This window comes from Miscanthus floridulus, chromosome 5 (genome assembly GCF_019320115.1).
Source record: "Miscanthus floridulus cultivar M001 chromosome 5, ASM1932011v1, whole genome shotgun sequence".
NCBI classification, from domain to species: domain Eukaryota; kingdom Viridiplantae; phylum Streptophyta; class Magnoliopsida; order Poales; family Poaceae; genus Miscanthus; species Miscanthus floridulus.
Window position 1 is genome coordinate 74,302,018 of NC_089584.1, and position 27,608 is coordinate 74,329,625.

At 42.4% G+C, this 27,608-nt stretch overlaps 1 protein-coding gene and 1 long non-coding RNA gene across 2 annotated transcripts in view; one reads left to right on the forward strand and one right to left on the reverse strand.

The window, feature by feature from the left end:
* Window positions 1-24,407, reverse strand: part of LOC136454781 (histone H2B.1-like) — a 30,868-nt gene extending 6,461 nt beyond the window's left edge. The window contains exon 1 of the mRNA XM_066455070.1: window positions 24,286-24,407. Within this exon, the coding sequence (XP_066311167.1) occupies window positions 24,286-24,407 (122 nt within the window). The remainder of the gene's footprint in view (window positions 1-24,285) is intronic.
* Window positions 24,408-25,324: 917 nt separating this feature from the next.
* LOC136452347 (uncharacterized) lies at window positions 25,325-26,764 on the forward strand. The gene is made up of 3 exons (XR_010758807.1): window positions 25,325-25,602; window positions 25,941-26,099; window positions 26,199-26,764. It is a non-coding gene; the product is annotated as an uncharacterized lncRNA (long non-coding RNA).
* Window positions 26,765-27,608: the final 844 nt, after the last annotated feature.

Here is a 27,608-nt window from a genome sequence, read left to right on the forward strand (position 1 = left end):
TACTTAGCAATCATCTTAGGTGACCTAACCGTAATAGCTCTATGGATAAGGAATGTGATCTAGTGAGCATAGGGTAGCTGCCTGTGACCTCTAAAACCCTTAGCTATAGTGTCCTCCATCTCTAATAGAAGAAGATCCCAAATATAAAAAACGGTCTGCTGCATCAGAGAGTTGAGAAGCCATAGCTGTATCCGAGTCAATCCCTCTCTATATCCCATCCTCGAAAGTAAAGTCCTCCTCATGATAGCCTCAATCACTCGAGCAGTGGGAGTAAGATCACTGGGGTTCCTCCTCGACCCCTCGCCAAAGGGCATAGTGAAACAGTGATGAACCAAGTCCATAGGGGGCACCATGCCACCATGAGGGCGTCTAGGGGTGCGGTCTGTCCATAGCACACCTCATGGAGCCTGACTAGCTGCTCCTGAAGCCTAAGAATCTCCTTGACCCTGGTGCTCATCAACTGGTAGTCTCTGCCTCCGAATGCAAAGTGTATAAACCTATGATGTGGGTCAATCCAGAGTGTAGCATAAACCTATCGAACCCAAGATGGAACATATAGCCCTGTCCGTCCGATCAGATCTATCAGCCCTGGTAAATAGGATAGATACAGGCGAATGTGCTCTCCAACTATTGCTACTATAGACTCTATGTTGCACACCCTCTGTGATCTGAAAACTGCTCCGCTGTTCAGATAGGCATTATAGAAGTCCTCCTACAGAGGTGTATAGAATTCCTCTGATGCTCTCTCATCCCTCCTAGGTGGAAACCACACCTCAAAGTCCATGAACCTTAGCTACTACACCTGCTTGGCCATGGTAGCCCTTAGGTCAAGATGGGCCACTGGTGGTGGACCCTATGGTCGAGGCGGTGGATGAGAACCTCTCCTCTGAGTGTCAGCCCTCGGCGTGACTAGAACACGAGTGCGACTAGAGCGACATAACTATGGTTGTGGTGCCGGCTCTGTCTCCTCAGCCTACTTGGCCTGCTCACCCTCCTAAGACTATTGTGCCAGCTGTGCCTCCTATGTCTACTATGCTGGCTAAGGCTCCTGAGTCTACTGCGCTGCCTGTGGCTGCTGCTGTGGCTCCCCCTAAGGCTGAACCTCATCAATGGCAACACGCTGTCCTCTAATCATGATGGTCCTAGCTAGACCACCATGAAGGCGTTCAACTCACTCAAGTGAAGCCCTCACTTCTAGTGAAAGCTGATCAGCAATCCAGACTCCACTGCGAGTGCCTCCTCTCTTGACATGCTCTATGGCCTCAGCAACTACGGCGGCTCTCGCTGTATCTACATCTAGATACTTGCGCTTCCTTACTACTAACTTCTTGGTTGCCTTGCCTTTTGGTTCTATAGGCTGGCAAGGCTAGGGCCTTAGATCCTCATCACTGGGACCACCTCCGACATTCTTCGTTCGAGACATCTGAAGGATCTGAGATGAATCAACTGCCACTAACAAAGATCAACTATCACTTTCGAGGCTTGGCCTCGTTCCGTACTCGTGAGCTTGGCCCCAAGTTAACTGACAACTGCCACTAACACCTCAACGGAACCGGCTCACTGCACGATGGAATAGATAGGATGTACATATAAATACAATATATCTAATAGATATGAAACCCTAGGAAGCAAGCAATTTAGGTATGAGATTGAAACAGAGGCTTGCTACCTATCGAATCGGCGACCCAAGAAGAGAAGGAATGTCATGTAGGGAACCACCAAAGACCTAGGGTTAGGGTTCGCAAAGTGCTTGAGAATCAGCAATGCAATGCGGTGAAATAGCAAGGGGAGCAGCACTGAAGCTAGGGCATGGTGGCGGTACTGGAGCTAGGCGGTGGCTCGGGCAGCTCTGGCGCAGAAGGATGAAGCTGTGCGGTGGCATGGAGCTCGGCAGCACGGTGGCATAGGCTTGCTGCTGGCGCAAGAGCATGGATGGCATGGTGGCGCGTGGGCAGGCATGAGCTCACGGCGGCTCGTGGAGGCGCTTCGGGTGACGGTGCAAGGAGCGGCATGGCTGTGCGGAGAGCAGGGCACAGTGAGAGTGGCGGTGCGGTGCAGGGCAAGGCAATGCTGGCACGGTGGCTAGGGCACGGCTTGCGTGGTGGCTCAGCGATGTTGGCGGCTAGGGTTAGGTGTGGATGCAGCTATGGATCGAACCCCGCGCGATTAAATGGAGGTCCCCAACCATAACAGAAAAGGAAACAGGAAAGAGATCGAATCGCGCACGTTTCCTATTGACCGGACGCTCCAGTGCCAGTGATCGGATGCTGCCACCCAGTGTCCGGTTGATTCCAATAAGGTCCAAAACCTCTGGAATCACGACTAGACGCGTCTGGTGGATACCAACTGGACGCAGCCAGAGTCTGGTCAATACAGTCTTCGTCTTCTTCCACACGACTGGATGCTAAAAGCCTTCTAACCGGACGCTGAAAGCCAGAGTCTAGTTACTCCTTCGTAGCAAGTTCACCTCCTGTGAACTGACCGGACGCTAGACTCCAGAGTCCGGTGCAGTGTCCGGTCACTCTTTCTTCAGCAAATCTTCAAAGTCCTTCGTGCTGCCTATTCCCAATCAAGTCCCAACTCGAATAAGATCCAAATAAACACTAATTGGGACTGATGTTCTTGACTTCTCTCAAACCCTCAAGTTTTTCAAGATATTTTGCCTTAGGCTATAATTCTTTTTAAGAAAATAGGCAATAAGAGGGCAATTTGAAGACAAACGACAAAACAACATTCATGCATATGCAATGCAATACTTGTAAGTAAATCTAGTTACTTGTCAAGTTTGATCCAAGGTTAAGCTTCTTCACACGCTTTTCAGCGGTTATCTTAACCATGGTAGACAAGTCCTATATGCATTACAAAATATTAAACATGTTGTATATTACAATGCAATGCAAGGGACAACACAAGCTCAATATTTAGTGAAGTTACTAAAATCAAGCACATTGAGCTCATTCCACAATCTAGAAAATATTACCTCATCTAGCGGTTTAGTGAAGATATCCACCAATTGATCCTCGGTCCTTACACCTTTTAGTGAAAAATCATTTTTAGCAACATGACCTCTAAGAAAGTGATGGTGAATATTTATGTGCTTGGTGCGAGAGTGTTGAACCAGATTATTTGCAAGTTTTACCGCACTTTCATTGTCGCACAAAAGAGGTACTTTATCTAGAACTACACCATAGTCTAGCAAAGTTTGTTTCATGTAAAGTATTTGTGCACAACAAGCACCCATGGCAATGTATTCCGCTTCAGCGGTGGACAAACCCACACTATTTTGTTTCTTGAAGGACCAAGACACAAGTGATCTACCAAGCAAATGGCACCCTCTGGATGTGCTTTTTCTATCAACTTTGCATCCAGCATAATCCGAATCGGAATAGCCAACTAATTTAAATATAGCTCCTTTGGGATACCAAAGGCCAATGCTTGGTGTGTGCTTAAGATACCTAAGGATTTTTTTTACGGCAATTAAATGAGTTTCCTTAGGATTAGCTTGAAACCTAGCATACATACACACACTAAACATGATGTCGGGCCTAGATGCGGTCAAATATAACAAGCTATCAATCATAGAGCGGTAGAGAGTTTGATCAACCGGGTTACCTCCCTCATCTAGGTTGAGATGTCCATTAGTTGGCATTGGTGTCTTGATTGGCTTGCATTCATCCATCTTGAACCTCTTGAGAAGATCATTAGTATATTTCTCTTAAGAGATGAAAATCCCTTCTCTCATTTGCTTGACTTGAAAATCAAGAAAGAATGTAAGCTCTCCAATCATTGACATCTTAAACTCCTTCGACATCAATTCACCAAAGTCTTTGCATGAATCTTCATTTGATGAGCCAAAGATGATATCATCAACATACACTTGACAAATGAAGATATGCCCATCAAGCTTCTTGGTGAATAGTGTGGTGTTGACCTTCCCAATGGTGAAGCCCTTCTCAATGAGGAAGTCCCAAAGGCGCTCATACCAAGCTCTTGGGGCTTGCTTAAGCCCATATAGTGCCTTGGACAACCTATAAAACATGATTAGGATATCTAGGGTCTTCAAACCTAAAGTTTTATTTCATGATGTGATGCATATGCAAGGAGGATACAGATGGCTTCTAATCTTGCAACCGAGGCAAAGGTCTCTCCAAAATCCAAGCCTTCAACTTGAGAGAACCCCTTTGCAACTAGTCTTGCCTTGTTCCTCACAACAACGCCTTGATCATCTTGCTTGTTTCAGAACACCCACTTTGTTCCAATGACTCTTGCACCTTTTGGCCGCTCTTCAAGAGTCCAAACTTCATTGCGGGTGAAGTTGTTCAACTCTTCATGCATTGCATTTATCCAATCCAGATATTGAAGAGCTTCTTCTACCTTAGTAGGCTCAAAGCAAGAGACAAAAGAGTGATGAGCAATAAATGAAGCAAGTTATTGTGATTGAGTCATTACACCCTTTGATGGACTCTCTATGATGAGATCTTGTGGATGATCTTGAAGTAAAGGTGTATTTCTTCTATTGACCACTTGAGGGGGAGGTTGTGGAGCATCAACGTCTTGTGCTTGTAACACCATTTGTTCATGGGAGACATGAGTATCTTCATTTTCTACTCTCCCATTTTTCACCATCTTATGGCACACTTGATGAAGAAGGTGGATCAATCACTTGAACATCATCTTCATCATCTTTAGGTTTGATGTCTCTAACCGGAATATTCTTCATAGCCTCCCTCAATGGTTCATCACTTACATCATCAAGATTCTCAAGTGCTCCTTGGGAGCCGTTAGATTCATGAAATTCCACATCATATGTTTCTTCAACCAAGCTGGTGGCATAATTAAATACTCTATATGCTTTGGACTTTGATGAGTAACCAACAAGAAAACCAATATCACAACGTCTTTGAAACTTCCCTAGGTGTTGTCGCTTCTTGTAGATGTAGCATTTACAACCAAACACCCTAAAGAAGGAGACGTCTGGCTTCTTCCCATTGAGCAACTCATAAGGTGTCTTGCCAATGAACTTTTGAAGGAATAGGCGGTTTGATGCATAGCATGCGGTGTTGATTGCTTCCGCCCATAGAGCTTTGGGGGTGTTGTACTCATCAAGCATTGTTCTTGCAAGAGTGATCAATGTCCGATTCTTCCTCTCAACTACACCGTTTTGTTGAGGAGTATATGTTGCGGAGACTTCATGTTTGATTCCAACTTCATCACAATAAGCTTCTATGTTTGTGTTGTCAAACTCCTTCCCATTGTCACTTCTTATCTTCTTGAGCTTCACTTCAAATTTATTTTGAGCTCTCTTGGCAAACTTCTTGAAGCAAGATGCAACTTCGGATTTGTCATGAAGGAAGAATACCCATGTATACCTTGAATAGTCATCAACAATCACAAGACAATAAAGATTTCCTCCCAAACTCTTATATATTGTTGGTCCAAATAAATCCATGTGAAGGAGTTCTAGCACTCTTACAGTTGACATGAAAGCTTTTGTTGGATGGGTATTTGCAACTTGCTTGCTGGCTTGACATGCACTACAAAGATTGTCCATCTCAAACTTCACATCCTTCAACCCTCTCACCAAGTCACTCTTCATAAGCTTCTTGAGTGAGCTCATCCCAACATGAGCAAGTCTTCTATGCCATAGCCACCCAAGTGTTGTTTTGGTGAATACGCATGTCTTCAAGTTTTCATCTTCGGAGGTGAAGTCCACTAGATATAGGTTGTTGTATCTAAATCCTTTGAATATCACATGATCATCATCCTTCTTGGATACAACAACCTCCTTCTCGGTAAACAAGCATTGGAAGTCAAGATCACACAATTGTCCAACGGATAGCAAGTTGAAACTCAATGAAGCAACATATAGCACATTGGAGATGGAATGATCATTTGATGTTGCCACTTTACCCAATCCTTTAACCTTGCCCTTTGAGTTATCTCCAAATGTGATTCTTTCTTACCCATCTACTTCTTCCTCTAGTGAGGTGAACATACGAGGATCACCGGTCATATGTTGTGTGCAACCACTATCAATAACCCAATGACTTTCACTGGCCTTGTAGTTCACCTACACACAAGAGATCAAGCTTTAGGAACCCAAACTTATTGAGGGTCCTTCACCTTCTCAACAAGTGACTTTGCAACCCAAATTTTCTTAGGCCTATTCTTGTTGGGAGGACCTAAGAACATCACTTTCATCTTTCCACTAGAATCCTTTCTAAGCATGTAGTGAGCATTGAAGGCAAAAGGTCTAGCATGCTTGGTCAAGGGTTGTGGTGGTGGAGTTTGGCACTCATGAGCAAAGTGGCCTTCTTGTCCACATTCAAAACATCTCTTTGGCTTTGGCTTGGACTTATGTTGTTGTTGAGCTTGAGCCTTCTTCTCTTGATTTGCCAAGTACCCAATGCCATTTCTATCCATCTTCATAACGGTGTTCATTAGTAGCTCACTTTGGAGATGCTTGCCTCTAGTGAACTTGCTCAATCCAATCTTAAGATGCTCTTTCTCCAACTTGAGATTCTTGTTTTCTTCCTTGAGAGCATCATTATTCTTCTCTTCCTTGAGCTTCTTGTTCTCATCTTTGAGCTTCTCATTCTCAAGGATCAAACCATCATCATGAACAATAGTTTTTAGCACAATAGACCTGGTGGTTTTGAGTTCTTCAAGATCTTTCTTGAGCTTTTCATTGTCATTCTTGAGCTTGACAAACTCATCATAATCATTGGCTTCAACCACTTGCTTGCCCTTGCTACTAGAACTTTGCTCAATGCTCTCAATAATCAAGTCATCACATGATGTAGCTATATCAATCTTAACAACATTGTTAGTAGCATCATGTGGCTCATTGGATAAGAATTCTTGAGCAATAACAAGATTGTCATGATTAACCTTAAGAGTAGTATATTCTTCTCTTAGCTTGTTGTGGCTAGTGATGAGCTCATTATGTGTCCTCTCAAATTTATCATGTTTATCTTTAAGCTCTTTCTTAGAAGATTTGAGCTCCTTGAGTTTGGATGATATAGCATCATTTGCTTCTCTAAGCTCAACACTAGCCTTTTCGGCTATATCACATTTTGCTAAAAGAGCATCATTTTTAGCTTCTAGCTTTTCATTCGTAGCTCTAGTTTTTATAATGATCTTAGTGTATTGTTTTAGTAATCTAGCAAGATCATCATAAGTAGGTGATTCATATTCATCATCATCACTATTGCTATCATCATCACTAGCATGCTCATCATTACTACTATCATCATTGTTCGATACCTTGCGGTCACCCTTGGCCATAAGGCATAGGTGTGTAGAGGATGATGGTGGTGGTGGCGATGAAGATGATGAAGAGTTGATAACAATTGTGGCCACCTTCTCGTTGTCACTATCATCATTGGATGAGGCACTAGATGAATCAATGTCCGTGAGCCAATCACCAACAATGTATGCCTTTCCACTCTTCTTCTTCTTGTGGAAGTCCCTCTTCTTGCCATCTCTCTTCTTGTATGGCTTGTTCTTCTTCTCTTCTTCTTCTTCTTTATTACTTGAGTCATCTTTCTTGCCCTTGTATTTGTTCTTGAACTTGTCTTTCTTGGCCTTAGTGCATTGGTGTGTTAGATAACCAAGTTCTCCACAATTGAAGCAATCCATCTCAGAGATTGGCTTCCTTCTAGAGCTAGTGAGGAACTTCTTCTTCTTGCCATCAAACTTGATGCCACTCTTGTTGAGCTTCTTTAGCATCTTGGCGGTCTTCTTCACCATGAGAGCAAGACTTTCATCATCAACTTCATCATCACTTGAGCTCTCATACTCAAGTCTTGCTTTGCCCTTTTCTTGGCTAGCTTTGAATGCTAAGTACTTATCTTTCTTCTTGGTAGAGGATGAGCCATCTTGTGGCGTGATGTGCATGTACATCTCATGAGCATTGATCTTTCCCAAGATTTGTGTTGGTGTAGCAGTGGAAAGATCACCTTGATGTAGCACGGCCATAATATGCCCATATTTGTCAATGGGGAGGACACTCAAGATCTTTCTTACAACACTGGATGGTTGCATTTGAGTGAGTCCAAGCCCATTGACTTCCTCTGCAAGAACATTCAAACGTGAATACATTTCATTAACACATTCTTTAGGAAGCATTTCAAAAGAGTTGAGCTTTTTCATGACAAGATGATAGTGTTCCTCACGCTCACTCTTAGTTCCCTCATGGAGTGCACAAACATCCGACCATAGTGCATGGGCGTCTTTGTGGTTCCTCACCCGATTGAACACATCTTTGCAAAGGCCTCTAAAGATGGTGTTTTAAGCCTTTGCATTCCATTTCTCATAATTCACCTCATCGCCTTGTAGGTTAGTAGCATCCCAAGGTTTTGGGAAGCCTTGTGAGGCGGCTCTAAGTATACCAACATCTAGAGCTTCTAGATATGCCTCCATGCGAATTTTCCAATAAGGAAAATCATCTCCCTCAAAGATAGGAGGAAGTCCATCCCCATGAGACATCTTACTCTAGGTGGTTAAGCCTCAATACGTGAGCATGAGGCTCTGATACCAATTGAAAGGATCAAGATGCCTAAGAGGGGGGGTGAATTGGGCTAATTCTAAATTTCTTTACAATAATTAAATCCTATGGTTAGCCCAATTAACCCCTTGTGCTTAGAAAGTATTTCTAATTGTTCTACCACACAAAAGACTTGCAACCTAAGTTCCAATCCTACACTAGTATGGCAATTCTATGAATGTAAGACAAGAATTGAATTACTCAAAGTAAATGCTCAAAGTAAATAGAGAAGGAGGAACACGGCGATGTTTTGCTGAGGTATCAGAGAGTCGCCACTCCCCACTAGTCCTCGTTGGAGCACCCGCACAAGGGTGTGGCTCCCCCTTGATCTATGCAAGGATCAAGTGCTCTCTACGAGTTGATTATTCGACACTCCGTTGTGGTGAATCACCCACAACCACTCACAACTTGAGTTGGGTCATCCACAAGCTCTCTGGATAATCACCAAGCTCCCAATCACCACCAAGCCATCTAGGTGATGGCGATCACCATGAGTAACAAGCATGAACTCTCACTTAACCACGACAAAGCCTAATGAGAAGGTGGATGCACACTTTGCTACTCTTGATCTTCACTAATGAGGGCTCTCTTTGGGATTCTCAAATCTCAATCACCTCACTAGGACCTTGCTCTTCTTGGCACTCTCTAAGGTGTTTCTCAGCTGTTGGAATGAGCAAAAGTACCCCCACACACGAGTGGAGGTTGTATTTATAACACCGGCTAGAAAATGAACCGTTATGTGCCTCTACAGGGTGACCGGACACTCCGGTCATGTTGACCGGATGCACCGATTAGTACACCCCGAACTCTAGTGGTTAAGAGTTGATCGGACACATCCGGTCACATTTTCCCTTCACTAGAACCTTACTGATGTCGACCGGACTCTAGATCCCCAACGTCTGGTCACTTGCTGAGAAGCGTCCGATCATTAGCCGGAACCTGATTAGCGTCCGGTCAGCATTAACAGAACGCGTCCGATCAGGATTCTCCCTCTTTGGGACCTTACTGGAGTCGACCAGACGCTGGCCTTCAGCATCTAGTGACTTGACCTAGCAGCGTCCAGTCACTTCCAGATGCTTTCACCTTGGTCAAATAAACTGATCGGACCCTGAGCCAGCGTTCGGTCACACCAGAGCCAGCGTCCGGTCAATATTTGACCCTCCATTCACTTCCAACTCTTGAACATTTGTGAATGAAGTTTGCTCCATTGGGTCAAAGGGTTGTTGTGGAGCTACCTAGTGCTAGTTTTATCAAGTGTGCACCACACCTAACTCACTAGACTCACCTAGGTTAAGCTACCCGTTCATACCCCCCTTAATAGTATGGCCAAAGGAAAAACAAAGTCCTAAACTACTCTAAGTGTCTCTCCAACTCCAATCGACACTTAGAACTAGTCCATCCTTAACCTTATCGTCCATCCTTTGAAAACCGAAATGATTTCCATCATAGGGGCATGACAACCATGATTGCCCATTCGATCTCCATTACTGTGACCTAACTTAATTATTTCTGCAAAACACACGTTAGTCACAGTAATCACGTATTGTCATTAATCACCGAAACCCAACTAGGGGCCTATATGCTTTCAGTGTGAAACATAATGTGTATCACCTTTGTGCATGTGTGTTAGCATATTTTCACAAACATTTTCAAGGGTGTTAGCACTCCACTAGATTCTAAATGCATATGCAATGAGTTAGAGCATCTAGTGACATTTTGATAACCGCATTTGGATACGAGTTTCACCCCTCTTAATAGTATGGCTATCGAACCTAAATGTGATCACACTCGCTAAGTGTCTTGATCACCGAAACAAAATGGCTCCTACCACTTATACCTTTGCCTTGAGCCTTTTGTTTTTCTCTTTCTTCTTTTCAAGTCTAAGCACTTAATCATCACCATGGCATCACCATCATCATGTCATGATCTTCATTTGCTTCACCACTTGGAATGTGCTACCTATCTCATGATCACTTTGATAAACTAGGTTAGCACTTAGGGTTTCATCAATTCACCAAAACCAAACTAGAGCTTTCAATCTCCTCGTTTTTGGTAATTGATGACAACCCTTTTACAAAGATATGAATTGAAATTTTATTGAATCCATGTTGCTTGCCCAAGCATATTTACCATGTGTAAAAGAATATGGACAAGTTTCATGAACCCCAAATGGTAGCAATTGCTCCCCCTACATATGTGCTAAGAGTTTGGATTGTAGCTTGCACATATGCTTAGATAGGAAATATAGGAGACAATGTCTACCAAATGATGCTAAGGTATAAGAGATGGACCTTTGAAGCATGATACCAATCAGAGTGCACCAATATACCATCCTTAGCACCATTAGTAACTCGACATACACAAAAACTAGAATACCCCAGGAGATCAACATTAGAAGTAAGGGTCTAGTTTTCATAATGTGAGCATGAGTCTAGTTACTTAACCTATACATGCTAGTTTTTCATTTCATCATTCAAACCTACAACTAGCATACACCACACAAGCATGGATATTGAAATTTAAAACTTGTGTCATGCAAGCAAATATATGAAATGCACATTCAAATGCATCATACAAGTTCATGAGCTTGCTCCTCCTACTTGTGTGCTCAAAATTTTAATTGATCCCCTTCCTTTGTCATATCTCTCCCCCTATGTCAAATTCTTCCCCTATCACTTATATCTTTGTTACTCTCCCCTTTTGTTGTCTTTTCATTATTTTTGTACACTATTTCTCCCCTTAACACTCATATCTTTGTTTTTCTCCCCCTTTGTCATCAATGACCACAAAGGTTCAAAATGTAGATAGGTTTAGATTATCAATGTTAATCAATGGGGTGAGGATCATCTTTCCAAATTTGGTTCAATCTAGAATATTTGCCAAAGATATTTAACTCAGTTTGATCCAAGGACAAGCTTCTTCACTCCTCCAAATATGGGTTATCTTATACCATGTTGAGTTAAACACTTATAGCTCATTTTCTAGATCAAACACTAGGTTTACAAGCCCACAAACATATCATATGCTACCACTAGACCAAATTAAGCATAGAAGCAATAGTGGTACCATACAAACATCAAGATCATTTGATTTTCATGAATGAACCTATCAAATGTGAAAGATGACTAGATGCACTAAACATATCCTTAGTAAGGATGTATGCCATGTCAATCAACTTTTACCTTGGATTGCTCGAATGAGAGGCTTGTCATATGAGTGGGGGTGCATCAACACATATTTTAGAAATCCAATATGTTCAACTCATTCCTTAGCTTGCAAAACCTTTTCTCATCTAATGGCTTGGTGAATATATCGGCAAGTTGATCTTCGGTGCCTACACTCTCAATGCAAATGTCCCCCTTTTGTTGGTGATCTCTTATGAAATGGTGGTGGACATCAATGTGCTTTGTTCTTGCATGTTGAACCAGATTGTTCGTTAACTTGATTGCACTCTCATTGTCATATAGCAATGGCACTTTCTTGAATTTGATTCCAAAGTCATTCAAGGTGGCCTTCATCCAAAGTATTTATGCACAACAACTACCAACAGATATGTATTCGGCTTCAGCGGTTGATAATGCAACACTATTTTGATTCTTTGATGACAATGAAACAAGTGATCTTCCCAATAATTAACATGTGCTCGAGGTGCTCTTCCTTTCAACATTGTATCCCGCATAATCCGAGTTGGAGTAACCAACTAGCTCAAACTTTGCTCCTTTGGGATACCACAAACCAACATTTTGTGTATGCTTCAAGTACCTCAATATTCTCTTTGTAGCCTTCAAATGACTTTTTTCTTGGTGAGGCTTGAAATCTTGTACACATGTATACACTAAACATGATATCCGGCCTTGATGCGGTCATATAGAGTAGGCTTTCAATCATAGACCGATACAATTTTTGATCCATCATATTGCCACTTGCATCACTATCCAAGTTGCCATTTGTTCCTATTGGTGCACTAATGGCTTTACTATCACTCATGCCAAACTTCTTGATCATGTCCTTGATATACTTTCCTTGACTCACAAATGTATCATTCTTCAATTGCTTAATTTGAAGGCCAAGGAAGTAACTTAACTCTCCAATCATGGGCATCTCAAACTCATTAGCCATCATCTTTTCAAATTTTTTACAAAAGTCTTGATTGGTTGATCCAAATATGATGTCATCAACATAGATTTGCAACACAAATAAGTCTTTGCTAATCTTCTTGATGAAAAGAGTGGTGTCAACCTTACCCATCATGAACCCTTTGGAGAGTAGGAAATCTCTCAATCTCTCATACCATGCTCTAGGTGCTTGCTTCAAGCCATACAATGCCTTCTTCAACTTGTACACATGGTCGGGCTTCTTGTCATCTTCAAAACCAGAAGGTTGCTCAACATATACTTCTTCATTGATGTAACCATTGAGAAATGCACTCTTGATATCCATTTGATAGAGTTTGATGTTGTGGGCACAAGCATAGACTAGCAAGATTTTGATTGCTTCTAATCTAGCAACCAGGGCATATGTTTCTCCAAAGTCAAGACCTTCAACTTATGTATAGCCTTGTGCTACCAATCTTGCTTTGTTCCTTACTACTATCCCATCTTGATCTTACTTGTTTCTAAAGACTCATTTGGTTCTGATCACATTGTGTCCCTTTGGTCTCTCTACTAATTCTCATACTTGATTTCTTGTGAAATTATTCAATTCTTCATGAATACCATTTACCCAATCAATATCCTTCAATGCTTAATCTATCTTCTTTGGTTCAATAGATGATACAGATGAGAAATGCTCAAAAAATGAAGCCAATCTTGATCTAGTTTGCAACCTCTTGAAATATCACCAATGATAATGTCCAATAGATGATCCCTTATAATATTGGTTGGTTGGAGGATTGGAACTTGGTTGCTTACACTTGCTTGATCATTGGATTGAGATGATGCACAAGCCTCTTGATCTTGTTTATTATCATGAGAGTCATTTGTACTAGCTTGATTTGTATCATCTTGCACATTAGAGTTAGAAAGCACTTGCACTTGATCATCTTCATCATCATTCATTTGCCTAGGCCTCAATTCACCAACATCTATGTTCTTCATGGCATTTAAAAGTTGAATGTCTCTAACATCTTCCAAGTTCTCATTCTCTTCTTGTGAACCCTTGATTTCATCAAATTCAACATCATGAACTTCCTCAAGAGTATCACTATCCAAATTCCAAACTCTATATGCTTTGCTAGTGGTTAAGTATCCAAGTAGAAATCCTTTATCACATTTCTTGTCAAATTTTCCTAATCTAGTGCCTTTCTTCAAGATATAACATTTGCAACCAAAGACCCGAAAATATACAATGTTGGGCTTTCTACCATTCAAGAGCTCATATGGTGTCTTCTCTTTCAATGGGTGACAATAAAGGCGGTTGCTACAATAGCAAGCTGTGTTGATAGCTTTGGCCCAAAAAGATTGACTCATACTGTACTCACTAAGCATAGATCTTTCCATATCAATGAGTGTTCTATTCTTCCTCTCAACAAGTCCATTTGATTGTGGAGTGTACTTGGCCAAGAATTGATGTCTAATTCCAAATTCATCACACAACTCATCAATTCTTGTATTCTTGAACTCACTATCATTGTAACTTCTAACTCTCTTGATGATTGTTTCAAACTCATTGTGAATGCCCTTGACAAATGATTTGAATGTTGCAAACATATCACTTTTGTCCACTAGAAAGAATACCCAAGTGTATCTAGTATAATCATCTACTATAACAAAGCCATATTTGTTGCCACCAATGCTAGTGTATTTAGTTGGCCCAAATAAATCCATGTGCAATAACTCAAATGCTTTACTAGTGCTCATCATGCTTTTCTTAGGATGGGTGCTTCCAACTTGTTTGATGGCTTGACAAGAGCTACAAAGCTTATCCTTCTCAAACACAACATCTTTCAAGCCTCTAACCAAGTCATGCTTAACCAATCTATTCAATTGTTTCATTCCAACATGACCAAGCCTTCTATGACATAACCAACACATGCTAGATTTAGTGAACAAACATGTAGATAATTTAGCTTCACTAGCATTGAAATTAACCAAGTATAGATTCTCATATCTAAAGCCTTTGAAGATCAAGTTAGAGCCATCTACACTTATGATCTCTACATCATCTACCCCAAATATGCATTTAAATCCAAGATCATACAATTGAGCCACAGATAGCAAGTTGAAGTTCAAGCTCTCTACTAGCAAGACATTGGAAATGCTCATGTCATTAGATATTGCAATCTTACCAAGCCCCTTGACCTTGCCTTTGCCATTATCACCAAATGTGATACTATCATAACCATCATTGCCATTGGTGTTGATTAAGTTGAACATTCTTGCATCATTGGTCGTGTGTTGAGTGCACCCACTATCAAGAACCCAATGCTTTTCTCTGGCTTTGTAATTGACCTACAAAAGAAGATCAATTCTTTTTAGGTACCTAGACTTGCTTGGGTCCTTGAAGGTTAGTCACTAAGCTCTTTGGTACCCAAATGGCTTTCTTCTTTGAGCCCATCCATGGTGCACCAATGAACTTAGCCTTCACACCATTTGTACCCATAGTAAGCACATAGAAAGAATCAAGCTTAATGGAGGATAGATTAGCATTTTTGCTCTTGTTCTTGCATTTATGCTCTTTATGACCAACTTGCTTGCAACTAGTGCAAAACCGACCATTGTTCTTCACAAAACTAGTCTTGTGAGGAGCAAAGGCCGCCTTGCCTTTCTTGGGGTATAGTCCAATCCCTCTTTGTAGAGAGAAGCTCTTTGGCTACCCAAGCACATAAGCAAGCGGTCCTCACCTCCATAGGCCTTAGCCAAGGTGTGAGTGAGCTTATTGACCTCCTTCTTGAGGGTCTCATTCTCAACCATTAGTGAGGCATCACAAGTGAAACCATCACTACTAGATGTGGTGGAAGTAGAAGTGCTACAAGAAGGGTTAGTGGGAGCAACAATGATAGACTTATAGAATGATCCATCAATTGGGTCACAAGTTAAGCCTACATTACATGTCTCAACATGCTTCTTCTCATTTTGCTCATCAAGCAAAGAGAAATGAGCTTTTTCAAACTTCTTGTGAGCCTTGCTAAGCTTCTCATGGGCTTCCTCTAGCCTCTCATGAGATGCTTTGAGCTCATCAAAAGATTGCTTAAGGGCTTTTATTTCCTTACACAAGCTTTTGTATTCCCTTCTCTTAATGTCGAAGTGTTCTTTAGCATCTTCTAGCATGTCGAATAGTTCATTCTTAGTTGATTCATCATCGTTACTATCACTTTCATTTTTATTATTATGTTCCTCATCACTTTCATCATCACAAGTTCGTACCTTAGTGGCCTTAGCCATGAAGCATGATGGAGTGTCAAAGAGAGAAGGCTTCTCATTGATAGCAATGCTTGCAAGTGCCTTCTTCTTGGTGGTCTTGTCATCAACACTATCATCATCATCACTTGAGGAAGCATCACTATCCCAAATGACCACATATGAACCACCCTTCTTATTCTTCTCGAAGGTCATCTTGTCCTTCTTCTCTTTCTTTTCCTTCTTGTCCTTCTTGTTCGTCTTGTCATCATCTTTATCACTATTGTATGGGCATTGAGCAATAAGATGATCTTTGCTTCCACAATTGAAGCACCTTCTTGACTCTTCCTTGTTCTTGGATGAAGACTTCTTTCTTCTAGCAAGGTAACCCTTCTTCATCATGAACTTGCCAAATCTCTTAACAAAGAGAGCAATCTTCTCATCATCCATCTCATCAAAGCTCAAGTCTTCATCTTCACTTGATGTATCTTGCTTTGCCTTGCCCTTGGATGATGTGGCCTTGAATGCCACACTCTTCTTCTTGTCATCCTTCTTCTCATCATCTCTATATATGTCATCGGTCATTATATCTCCCAACACTTGGTTTGGTGTCATGGTGTCCAAACCACTCCTTGCTAGAATAGCGACCAATGTGCCAAATCTTGAAGGTAAGCATCTCAAGAACTTGTGGGAGAAGTCCTTGTCCTTCACCTCTTCTCCAAGTGCTTTGAGATCATTGACAAGCACTTAAAGCCTATGAAACATCTCTGGCACACTCTCATCCTCCTTCATCTTAAAGCTTGCAAACTTCTCCTTGAGAATGTATGCCTTTGCACCCTTCACGGCTTGAGTGCCTTCAAATGATTTCTCTAACTTCTTTCATGCTTCTTGGGCTCTCTCAATGTTCTTAATTTGCTTAAATGTTCTCTTATCCAAAGCATCATGGATGGCACTAAGAGCAATGTCATTATTTTAGAGAAGCATTTCTTTGGCGGCGGTGGGAGCCTCTTCATCATCAATCTCAATCTTGGTCTCCGCTACCTTCCAAACCTTCCTATTCATTAACTTGATATAATTTGTCATCTTAGCCTTCCAATAGGGATAGTTTGAGCCATCAAATTGAGGTGGCTTCTTGGTGTTGTTGATTTGAGCCATTTTTACACCAAAGGTTGTTAAGCCTCAAATTACGGTCACCTCGGCTTTGATACCACTTGTAAGGTCCTAATGGCTAGAGGGGGGTGAATAGCCTATAAAAAATTCTACAACAACACTTTGCAAACCGATTAGACAAATATGAGGCGAAGCGAGTGTTGCGCTAGCCTACTAAAAATGCAAGCCACCTACCACAATTCTAGTTTATATAGTCTCTATACACACAATGGCTATGTTACTACACTAAGTTAGTGTGCTCTCAAAGGCTAACTAAAGAGCCACACTAACCAAACTAACAAGCTCTCACGACTAGCTACACTAAAGAGCTTGACAACTAGTTTGCGGTAATGTAAAAAGAGAGAGCAAGATGGTTATACCGCCGAGTCAAGGAATGAACCAATCAATCACATGAATGAATACCAATCACCTCAGAATCAAATGATGACACAATGATTTTTACCGAGGTTCACTTGCTTGCCGACAAGCTAGTCCTTGTTGTGGCGATACACTCACTTGAAGGTTCACGCGCTAATTGGCATCACACACCAAACCCTCAATAGGGTGCCGCACAACCAACACAAGATGAGGATCACACAAGCCACAAGCAATTTACTAGAGTACTTTTTGGCTCTCCACCGGAGAAAGGTCAAGAACCCCTCATAATTACCATGATCAGAGCCGAAGACAATCACCAACATCCACTTGAAGATCCTCGCTGCTCCAAGCCATCTAGGTGGTAGCAACCACCAAGAGTAACAAGTGAATCCCGCAGCGAAACACGGACACCAAGTGCCTCTAGATGCAAACACTCAAGCAATGCACTTGGATTCACTCCCAATCTCACAAAGATGATGAATTAATGATGGAGATGAGTGGGAGGGCTTTGGCTAAGCTCATAAGGTTGCTATGTCAATGCAAATGGCCAAGAGAGTGAGCTAGAGCTGGCCATGGGGCTTAAATAGAAACCCCCATGAAATAGAGTTATTGGCTCCTTAGTCCACTAAAAATCAAGGTGACCAGATGCGCCAGTCAGATCGACCAAACACAGGACCCCGACGTCTGATAGCCCGATGCTTGCCACGTGTCATCGGCTTCAAATGTTGATCGCCTGATCTCAACGGTCATCGGTGCACTTTAGTTGCGACCAGACGCTCTATAGTGTAGGACCGGACACAGGACTCTAGTGTCCAGTCACTTCCAGTAAGCTTCCATTTGTGATCGGACGCGTTAGTTTGATCATGACTGGACGTAGGATTCCTACGTCTGGTCACTTCTAGTAAGGTTCTAGAGGTGGAAATTTGAGATCGGACGTGTTCGGTCGGTCATGATCGGACACAGCATCAGTGTCCGGTCCTTTCTCCTCTTCTCTGTGCTGCCACATTAGCAGGACTAAAAGCACCCACTATGTGTCTGGTCACTAGGTGACCCAGCGTTCGATCGAAGACCGATGCCAGCGCCTTCATTGCTTCCACTGACCGGACATGCCAGTCTAGTTGAGGCCAGCGTCCGGTGTACTCTGTGAAACCCTACCTTTTCTGTATAGGGCGCCTGTGGCACCATCGGACTGTCCGTATTCTATGGGTGGACACTCTACCGATGAAGTTTCGAACCCTTGCTCCCAAGTGCTAAACACAATGTGTATCACCTTTGTGCATGTGTGTTAGCATATTTTCACAAACATTTTCAAGGGTGTTAGCACTCCACTAGATCCTAAATGCATATGCAATGAGTTAGAGCATCTAGTGACACTTTGATAACCGCATTTTGATACGAGTTTCACCCCTCTTAATAGTATGGCTATCGAACCTAAATGTGATCACACTCGCTAAGTGTCTTGATCACCAAAACAAAATGGCTCCTACCACTTATACCTTTGCCTTGAGCCTTTTGTTTTTCTCTTTCTTCTTTTCAAGTCTAAGCACTTGATCATCACCATGGCATCACCATCATTATGTCATGATCTTCATTTGCTTCACCACTTGGAATGTGCTCCCTATCTCATGATCACTTTGATAAACTAGGTTAGCACTTAGGGTTTCATCAATTCACCAAAACTAAACTAGAGCTTTCAAAGGTGTTGATCATGGGATCATCATGTCGCCTTCATCCAAGTCGCGTCTTGCACCCTATTGAACTATAAAACAATCACTTGCAAATTTATTAGTCCAATTTGGTTGTGTTGGTCATCAAACACCAAAATCCAAAGTAAATGGGCCTAGGGTCCATTTTCCTTACAATCTCCCCCTTTTGGTGATTGATGACAACACGACCAAAACAAGCAAATAATAAAAAATTTGGACTTTAAAAACTATTTACTTGTTAGGATGCAATGCAAAGGGCAAGGTTATATGATGCTAAAAGATACCAATTGAAGATACTAATTGTAAAGCTAAAAGGTACCACATGTAAATATATTTGAAAACTTATCTTGCCCTTGTAAATGTCCCCATGTGATATTATGGATTTAAGCCTTGCTTTTTGGTCCTACAAATTCTCCTCATTACATAGACTAATCCATAATACACTATTCTCCCTCTCTTGGACCATTACCACTTGTAAATTATTATGATAGGGCTTGCTTTTGGTCCTACAAATTCTCCCCCTTTGGAATCAAACACCGAAAAGGAAGACATTAGTAGCACACGAGAGATTCAAACTTGGTGATCCTTTGTATGTAGAGTGGAATAGGTCACCAATTTTGACTCTCACATTACATGGACTAAGCTCCCCCTAAATATATGCATACATATGATGGAGAATGTAGTTTATGCATAATTGGCAAATTAATGCTCAAGGGAGTTTAATCTATATAATGCATGGAGAAAGCATATAGATATCAAAGTGACATCAACATGATGATATTGGTTTAGAAATACCACATGCAGAAACCAATTTGATTTATACCACTTGCAATAGGTGGTGGATATTTGAAGTATGATGCTTAACTTTGGGGACTCCATTTTCCTTGCAATGAGACTACTACACACATGATAAGCTTGAAAAGGTGTTAGTCTCAAAGCATCCAACTTGTAGAGTAACCTCCCCCTAAATTTGTGCACACAAGTATGGAATTCTTGTAGGAGACATGCACATTGATTTTAGAATCAACCATACCACTTGAAAGATGACATCACATGAATGTGAGAATCATTTTTGAAGGTGATATTCGGGAGAAAATATCTATAATTTGGACTTTGGCACATATTAGATGAACAATTGTAAAACAAGCTATGTGTCGTGCTCCTAAACAATTTAAACCATGTAAGTTTGCTCCAAGGGTTAAGAATGAAACCGAGCAAGCCTACCATAAGATGTACCTAGTGTATGCATGGCAAAAGATACAAGCATACAAATGCAAACCTAGGCATGAAAAGGAACTAGATGCTAATTACAAGAATTTAAATCTTGATACCAATTGTAAGAAATACCAATTGAAAGAAATTACATCTAGTTACCTAACATGGAAAGGGCAATTTGGGTCCATAGTATTCACTAACCCACTTGGCAATGACTTTGTCCATAATGATGCACCCCATGAAATACACCCATACTTTGCCAAGTCTCCAAATTCCCTGAAGTCCATCGGACTTCTCACTTCCCTTTTGGGATCCAAACCTTCTTAGTGCTCTTCATGTTGAAAATGATCTCCTTTGGCACCCAAAAACGTTTGACCCCATTGTTGACTTGTTTGTTCACCTTGATGGCTACCACCTTGTTATTTTTCTTCTTGTTTAACAAGTATGGTGTGGAGGCCTTCTTGTCCACTTTATTGGTGTAGGTGTTAGAGAGCTTGCTTGTTTGCTTTTTCTCTTTCTTCTTTGCTCCTCCCCCATTCTTCACCTTGCACTCATAGGACCTATGGCCTTCCTTGAGGCATACGTAGCAAACCACGGTTTGTCCTTCATCAAGCTTCTTCACTCCTTTGATGATGTTATCTTGATGAAGTTGGGCTTGCTCCGTTTTGCCTTTTACTTGAGTCAAGTCCTTGGTAAGGCAAGCCACTTCTTGCTTGAGTTGCTCATTCTCTATTGCGACCTCTTGTGTGCATGTATCTACAATAATTTTCTCAACACAAACTTGGTTGCACAAGGATGAGTCTAAACATAAATCATTGCAAGAAGTAGAGGCATCCTTTTTAGGCATGTCAAAAATAAAACTTTTCTTTTTAGGTGCCTCCATGGGGGTAGAACCGATGGCTTCAAGATTAGCAACTTTATTAGTTAACTATCACAATGTTTGCACATAGTTTCCATTTTAGCAAGCAAACTTTTATAAGCATCTTGTGAGTTAGCTAACTTTTTCTTTAATTTTTCATTTTTCTTTACAAGTTGCTCATCATTAATTTGTGCAATTATTTATGTTTGCACTAGTCTTAAGTTGCTCAATTTTAGTAGATAGCTCCATATTAAGATTGTCAAAAGTTTCATATTGTCAAGCAAAGTAGCATAAGCTTGTTGTGAGCTATCTAGTTTTTCTTTTAATTTTTCAACCTTCTTTTGTTGACTAGTGCAAACTTTAGCAAAGTTAAGATTTTCTTGCACAATTTTATCATAAGAAGGTAGCTCATCATTACTATCACTATTATTGTCGCTATCACTAGGGATAGCCTTTTTGTTACCTCGTGCCATAAGGCACACACATGAGGTGCTTGATGATGAGTGCTTGTGCCTTCGCCTCTTATGATGGTCTTCTTCTTCACTTGGAGAATTATCCCATGACCATATTGATGTGAGGGCTTTGTCCTTGCATGCCTTCTTCTTTTGTCTTGGGTGTGGGCTTGTTTGGACAAACTTCCACAAAGTGCTCCAACTCACTGCATCCATAGCATCCTTTCTTTCTTTGCTAATTTCTTTGATTGGTGAAGATGAAATCTTGAATTTGGATGGGCACACCCTTGACATTGAGCCTTTGGATCATCTTCTCCACCTTGTTGATAAGTTTGATTGATTCTTCATCAAGATCAGAGGTGGAGGAGGAAGATTGATCATCATCACTTGATTCTTGATCATCATCATCATCGTCGTCTTCATCTTCACTTGAGGAGCTTGAGCTTGAGCTTGTCTCAACTTGCTTGCCCTTCATCTTCTTTTTCTCACTACATGTGAAAGCTTTTCCTTTGCTTGATGAAGAGGCTTCTTCTTGACTCATCTTGCGTGACATTTCAAATGCCACTATCTTGCCAATGACTATGGCCAAGGTCATGGTGCTCAAGTCCTCTATGTTGTGAAGGATGGTGATGATGCTTGACAATTTCTTTTGTGGTAGCACGGAGATGATCTTCCTCATGATGTCTGCATCATCTAGCTTGGTTAATCCTATTGAATGGAGCTCATTAATAATTAGATTCAAACAAGAATACATATCACGAAGAAGTTCATCATCATTTATTTTAAAGGAATCATAATTTTGTTTAGCTAGACAATGTTTTTGCTCATGGACATTAGTTGTGCCATCATGGAGCTCTTGGAGTTTTAACCAAATTTCATGTGTTGTATTTAAAGTGAATACTTGGTTAAACACATCCATGCTAAAAGATTCAAACAAACAATTTTTAGCTCTAGCATTAAAATGAATTTCTTTTTCTTCACTCTTTGTAGGTTTATCGAGATTCTTAATGGGTTTCATCCCATCATGAGTGACTCTCCAAACTCCTAAATCTACCACCTCAAGGTGACAAGCCATTCTAGCTTTATAGTAGGGGAAGTTAGTGCCGTCAAAGTACAGAGGCCTAGAGGTATCCATCCTAACCACTTTGAATAGCGTCGGCTCAACTGCGGTGAAGCCAAAGGTCCAAATTGAACCAACCTATCTCTAATACCAATTGAAAGGGAACCGTTACGCCTAAGAGGGGGGTGAATTAGGCAACTTAAAACTCTAACTCTAAACTATGGCCTCTTTTTCTACCCTTAGCAAAACCTATGCAAAAAGATAAACTATCTAAATGTGCAACTACGGTTTTGCTAGTGTGTTGCTATCTCTACCGCAAAAGGAGTTATGCAAACAATGTAAATGCGGAAGCTAAAGAGTAAGGTAGAGATATGCAAACTCCCATCGATGACTCTGATATTTTTACTAAGGTATCGAGAAGCGCGCAAGCTTCCCCTAGTCCTTGTTGGAGCCCCTCGCAAGGGCCAAGATCCTGATTAGGTAACTCCATGGATAGTCTCGAGCCTTCCCCATGTGCAAGTGGGTCTCCAGTGTGCCTTCTGGCAAGCCTCTCCTAGACCACTCCCCGTCGTCTTCACTATCAAGCTTCCGGCCAAACCGCCGCGGGCCTTATTCCCTTCGGTACATGATGGCAGCCACACCACAAACGCGGTTGGTGTGATCTTGTAAGACTACAAGCCCCTCCAATGTACAACAATGGTGCATACAAGCATCGAGTGGTAAGAGGTATGCAATCCTTACTAAACACTAGGCCTAAACATAGAGCAAGCACATAAGCGGTGGTCTAATCAACCTAAGCACTTCGCAAAGCACCTACGCTAATCACCTAATGAATCACTAAGCACTATGCAAGTAGAGATCACTAAAATGGTGTATCGACACCCTTGGTATGTTTCCACAGCTCCACTCTTCTCAAATGGCCAGTTCAGGGGTCTATTTATAAGTCTCACTGAGAAAGTAGCCGTTGGGGACAAAATCCTACTTTTCTGCTACTGACCGGACGCTGCTGTCGTCCTGACCAGACACATCTGGTTGTCTCAACCATTAGAGCACGCGATCAACTGATCGGACGCTGATGGCGCCTAGTCACGTGCCACTGGACGCGTCCGGTCATAACTTCGCTGCTCTAGAACCTCTCTGTACTCGATCGGATGCTGCAGTTCTTGCATCCGGTCGATTAGCCGCCAGCATCTAGTCAGTGCTGAGTGTGTTGCCGGGATGATGAACAGTACCATCGATGCATTCAAACACTTTCAGTCCTCAACGTTCGGTCGCTGCTGCTGACGCCTGCTATTGCCGAGCAACTGATCGGACGCGTCGGGTCCCTATAAGGGTTGCGTCCGGTCACCTCTGTGAAGCTCGTTTCTTCGCGATCTGGCGTCCGGCTTGGTTCCAATCTTTGTGCTTGGACTTTGCTTGATATCTTGGGTCTTCTATTGTGCTTCTAGGGTCTTGCTTAAGGTGTTGATCGTGGGATCATCACGTCGCCTTCGTCCAAGTCACGTCTTGCACCCTATTAAACTACAAAACAATCACTTGCAAATTTATTAGTCCAATTTAGTTGTGTTGGTTATCAAACACCAAAATCCAAAGTAAATGAGCCTAGAGTCCATTTTCTTTACAGCCTTCTCCGCCTTCTCGGCAGCGGGCTCCTCCTCCGTGGGCTTCTTCATCGTTGGCTTCTTCTCCACCTTGGGCACCATCGATATTGTGGATTGATTCGAGATGAGGGGTTTGCACTTTGCTCGATCGGGTTCGGGGACAGGGGATTCGTTGTGTTTGCTAGTGATTGATGAGAAGAGGGGAAGGGTGTGATCGGTTTATAGATCACAAGCGATAGGCAATGATTGGTCCAAAGGCAAGTGCCTCAAATCGATGACATGGAGAGGTGCGAGCCATTGGTGCCGCTTCAAGCGGACGGCTGCGATGGGTTTCGACGTGAATTGCTGATGTGGTCTGCTTGTTGGGCTACGAGGAAGGTAGAACATGGCAGGAAGCTATCCAAGAAATGGATTTTCGGGCCTGTAGGGCGCAGAGGTGGGGCAGGCAGAGCGCAGAGGTGGGGTAGGCGAGCGGCCCACTTTGGGCTTGTTTGGTTTGTTGGCTAATTCATAACCAGGCTAGGATTGTAGCCATGTTAGCCAAATCCAGGTTCAACCAAGCCAACATGGGGCTGTTTGGTTGACCTGCTATGTGTGGCTTGGTTGATCTAAGTTGGTGTTTAGTTGGGTGAATAAGATCCGGTCTGCACAAGTTGGCCAACCTGGGGTGTGTTGGGTCAGTGTTATCCTAAACGCTAAACGGTAAACAGTCGGTCACCTACCGTTTAGCCTATTATTCGGGCAAAACGGGTGTTTAAACGGGAAAAACGGCCGTTTAAACGGTCAAAACAACCGATTAAACGGAAACGGTGTACCACCGTGTAGCGTTTAAACGGTGTATAAACGGGCTAAACGGCCGTTTAGGCGAACAGTGGTTGGGTGGGATATAAACTGGACGGTGCCCTCACCGCTTCTAGGAATCGGTGGCGTTACCCCTCCCCGCCGTACGCCTCGCTATAAATGGGAGCCGGGTGACCCTTCGCTTTCTTCACCGGTCCCTCACCCCTCATCTTCCTCACTCCGCCGTCCTCTCTGCTTCCTTTGCTCCCTTCCTCGCGCCCGTCGCCGTCTTCTCGCGCTCCTCCTCGACCAGCTCCGATGGCCGAGCTAGCCCTCCCCGTGGAATCCGGTGCGGAGCGCCTTTGCCGTCGCCGCTGCAGGGTACGGGTGCACCTATGTGTCGCGCTCTCCGTCTTCGGCTGGGTCGCGGTCGAGGACCCGTTCGTAGCAGTCCGTGGATAGTGACTCCGGCAACTCCTCCTTCAACACTGGCTCCGAACGGGCATCCGAATCCCAGGTGGCATTTATTCCCCTTCGACCTCCCCTAGGGTTTATGTTAAAATTCCCAAATGCCATTTTTTTCTGTTCAAGATCGATGACATTGAATGTTTCTTGTGTAATCTATAGTGCATTCGATGCTTAATTGTGGTTTGCTGTCAACCTCCCCTAGGGTTTATGCTAAAATGCCCAACTTTGATCCCTAGGGTTTATGTTAAACTGCACAAATCACAGTTTTCTTGTTCAAGATCGATGAGATGGAATAGTTCCTGTATAATCTGTAGTACATTTTACCCTTAATTGCCGTTTGGTGCCATATTGGTGACCAATTTATGTTTTTTCCTCATTTGTCAATAGGGCAACAGTGACACCTCAATCCCAGATGCTGCTACGAGCATGATTGGAGTGGTATGCATGTCGTTAGGATTAAGAAGTGCAACCATGGTCGTCGTGCTGTGATGAAGAAATGCTGGGGGAAAGAACACTGGCAGGCGCTTCTTGGGCTGCCCAGTGGAGGTATCAACAACATTTTGATATGCTTACAGTTCTTGCTGTCCTAGTAATGTTACAGTGATCAGTGCCAGTTTGTGGAATGGTTGGATGAACCATGGCCAGAACAGGTGCAGGATTGCCTGAAAGAGCTATGGAAGGAGCTGAAGGTCACTAGGCGCTGTGAAGCAAGGGCGAATGAAGCTTTGCATGATGCCTGGAGAGCAGGGACACTGCTGTCTTGGCTAGAGTTGCCTTGCAGGAAGAAGTGAATCGTACCAAACATGTGGCTCAGCGCATCTGTAACACCTACGAGAGGAAGGCCGCCGTCGCAGTGATCGACGAGAGCAAGATGATGTACCTGGTCTACTGCCTGCTTGGAGTGATCGTCTTTCTGGTGGTTGCTATCCTGTTCAATGCCAAGTGATGCAAAGTTCCAGCTGATGTGGTCTTTTGTTGATATGCCGAAACCTCTGTTAGTATCAGTATTGGTTGGATTAGTTACTTCAGTAGTTCTCGGTTACTTGCAGTACTTAACTGGTATGCTTAGGATGCACTAGGTAAAGTGCTGAATGCAGTGGAACCTCATATTTTGATTGTGCCCATTACGGACTGAATGGTGCACTTCTGAAAGTTTGATATTGTGCAGTGCATAGCACTGATGACTGTTAGCCTAGCACTGAATGTGTTAGCATATTTTGATTGTGCCCAATTCGTAATGATTGGTGCACCTCTTCTGTAAGTATGTCAGTAAACTGTTATGGATGGTTCGAACTCATATGTCAGTACTATGAATCAATTAGACTGGCCACAATGTGGGCTTTTGTCGGTGCCAAGGAAGGAGAGAGCGTTCAAGCACCGGTGCTTAACGCTGTGGCTGGTGCCTAGTTTCAAAAAATCTTGGCATCGGGGCATGTTCGTTCCACGGTGTCTGAAACATAAAAAATTCAATCCCAAACTACGAGGAAGGTGAAAGGAGCACGCCGTCTGCTAGAATGAAGAGACGGATGAGGAGAAGGATGGGATTTTTTTTTTTTGGCGGGGTCCATAGTCAATCCAAGCACCAGTGCCCACGCTGTGGCTATATTTAGAATCTTGGCATCTATATGAGGTGGAAGAGAGAGAAATTTTCTAGCACCGGCAACATTGTGGCTAGTCTTATCTGGAACTTGGTTTACATGATCATTGCAGATATGTCAGTAATATGTAATGGATGCCAAATTATCAAAGATTCCAGTCAAATGTGCCATCTGATAATTGCAGATTTGGATGTAGGTTCATATTACAAGGTTTTTGACATCCTGGTTCACATAAATAGTTCTTAAAAGCATGGCCATCTACTTAAGATACAGCAAATAGGCTTGGAAAACAACTACAACTAGGAGCAGTACAACACAAAGGTCCTTGGTACTTAGAAAATTGATATTCACATCTACTTTTTCCTTGCCTACGTCCTTCACGATTTCCTCAACATTGGGCTTGGATTGCGCTTGCTGATACTTGAACAATGCTTGTTCAACTTCAGCCCTAGATGCA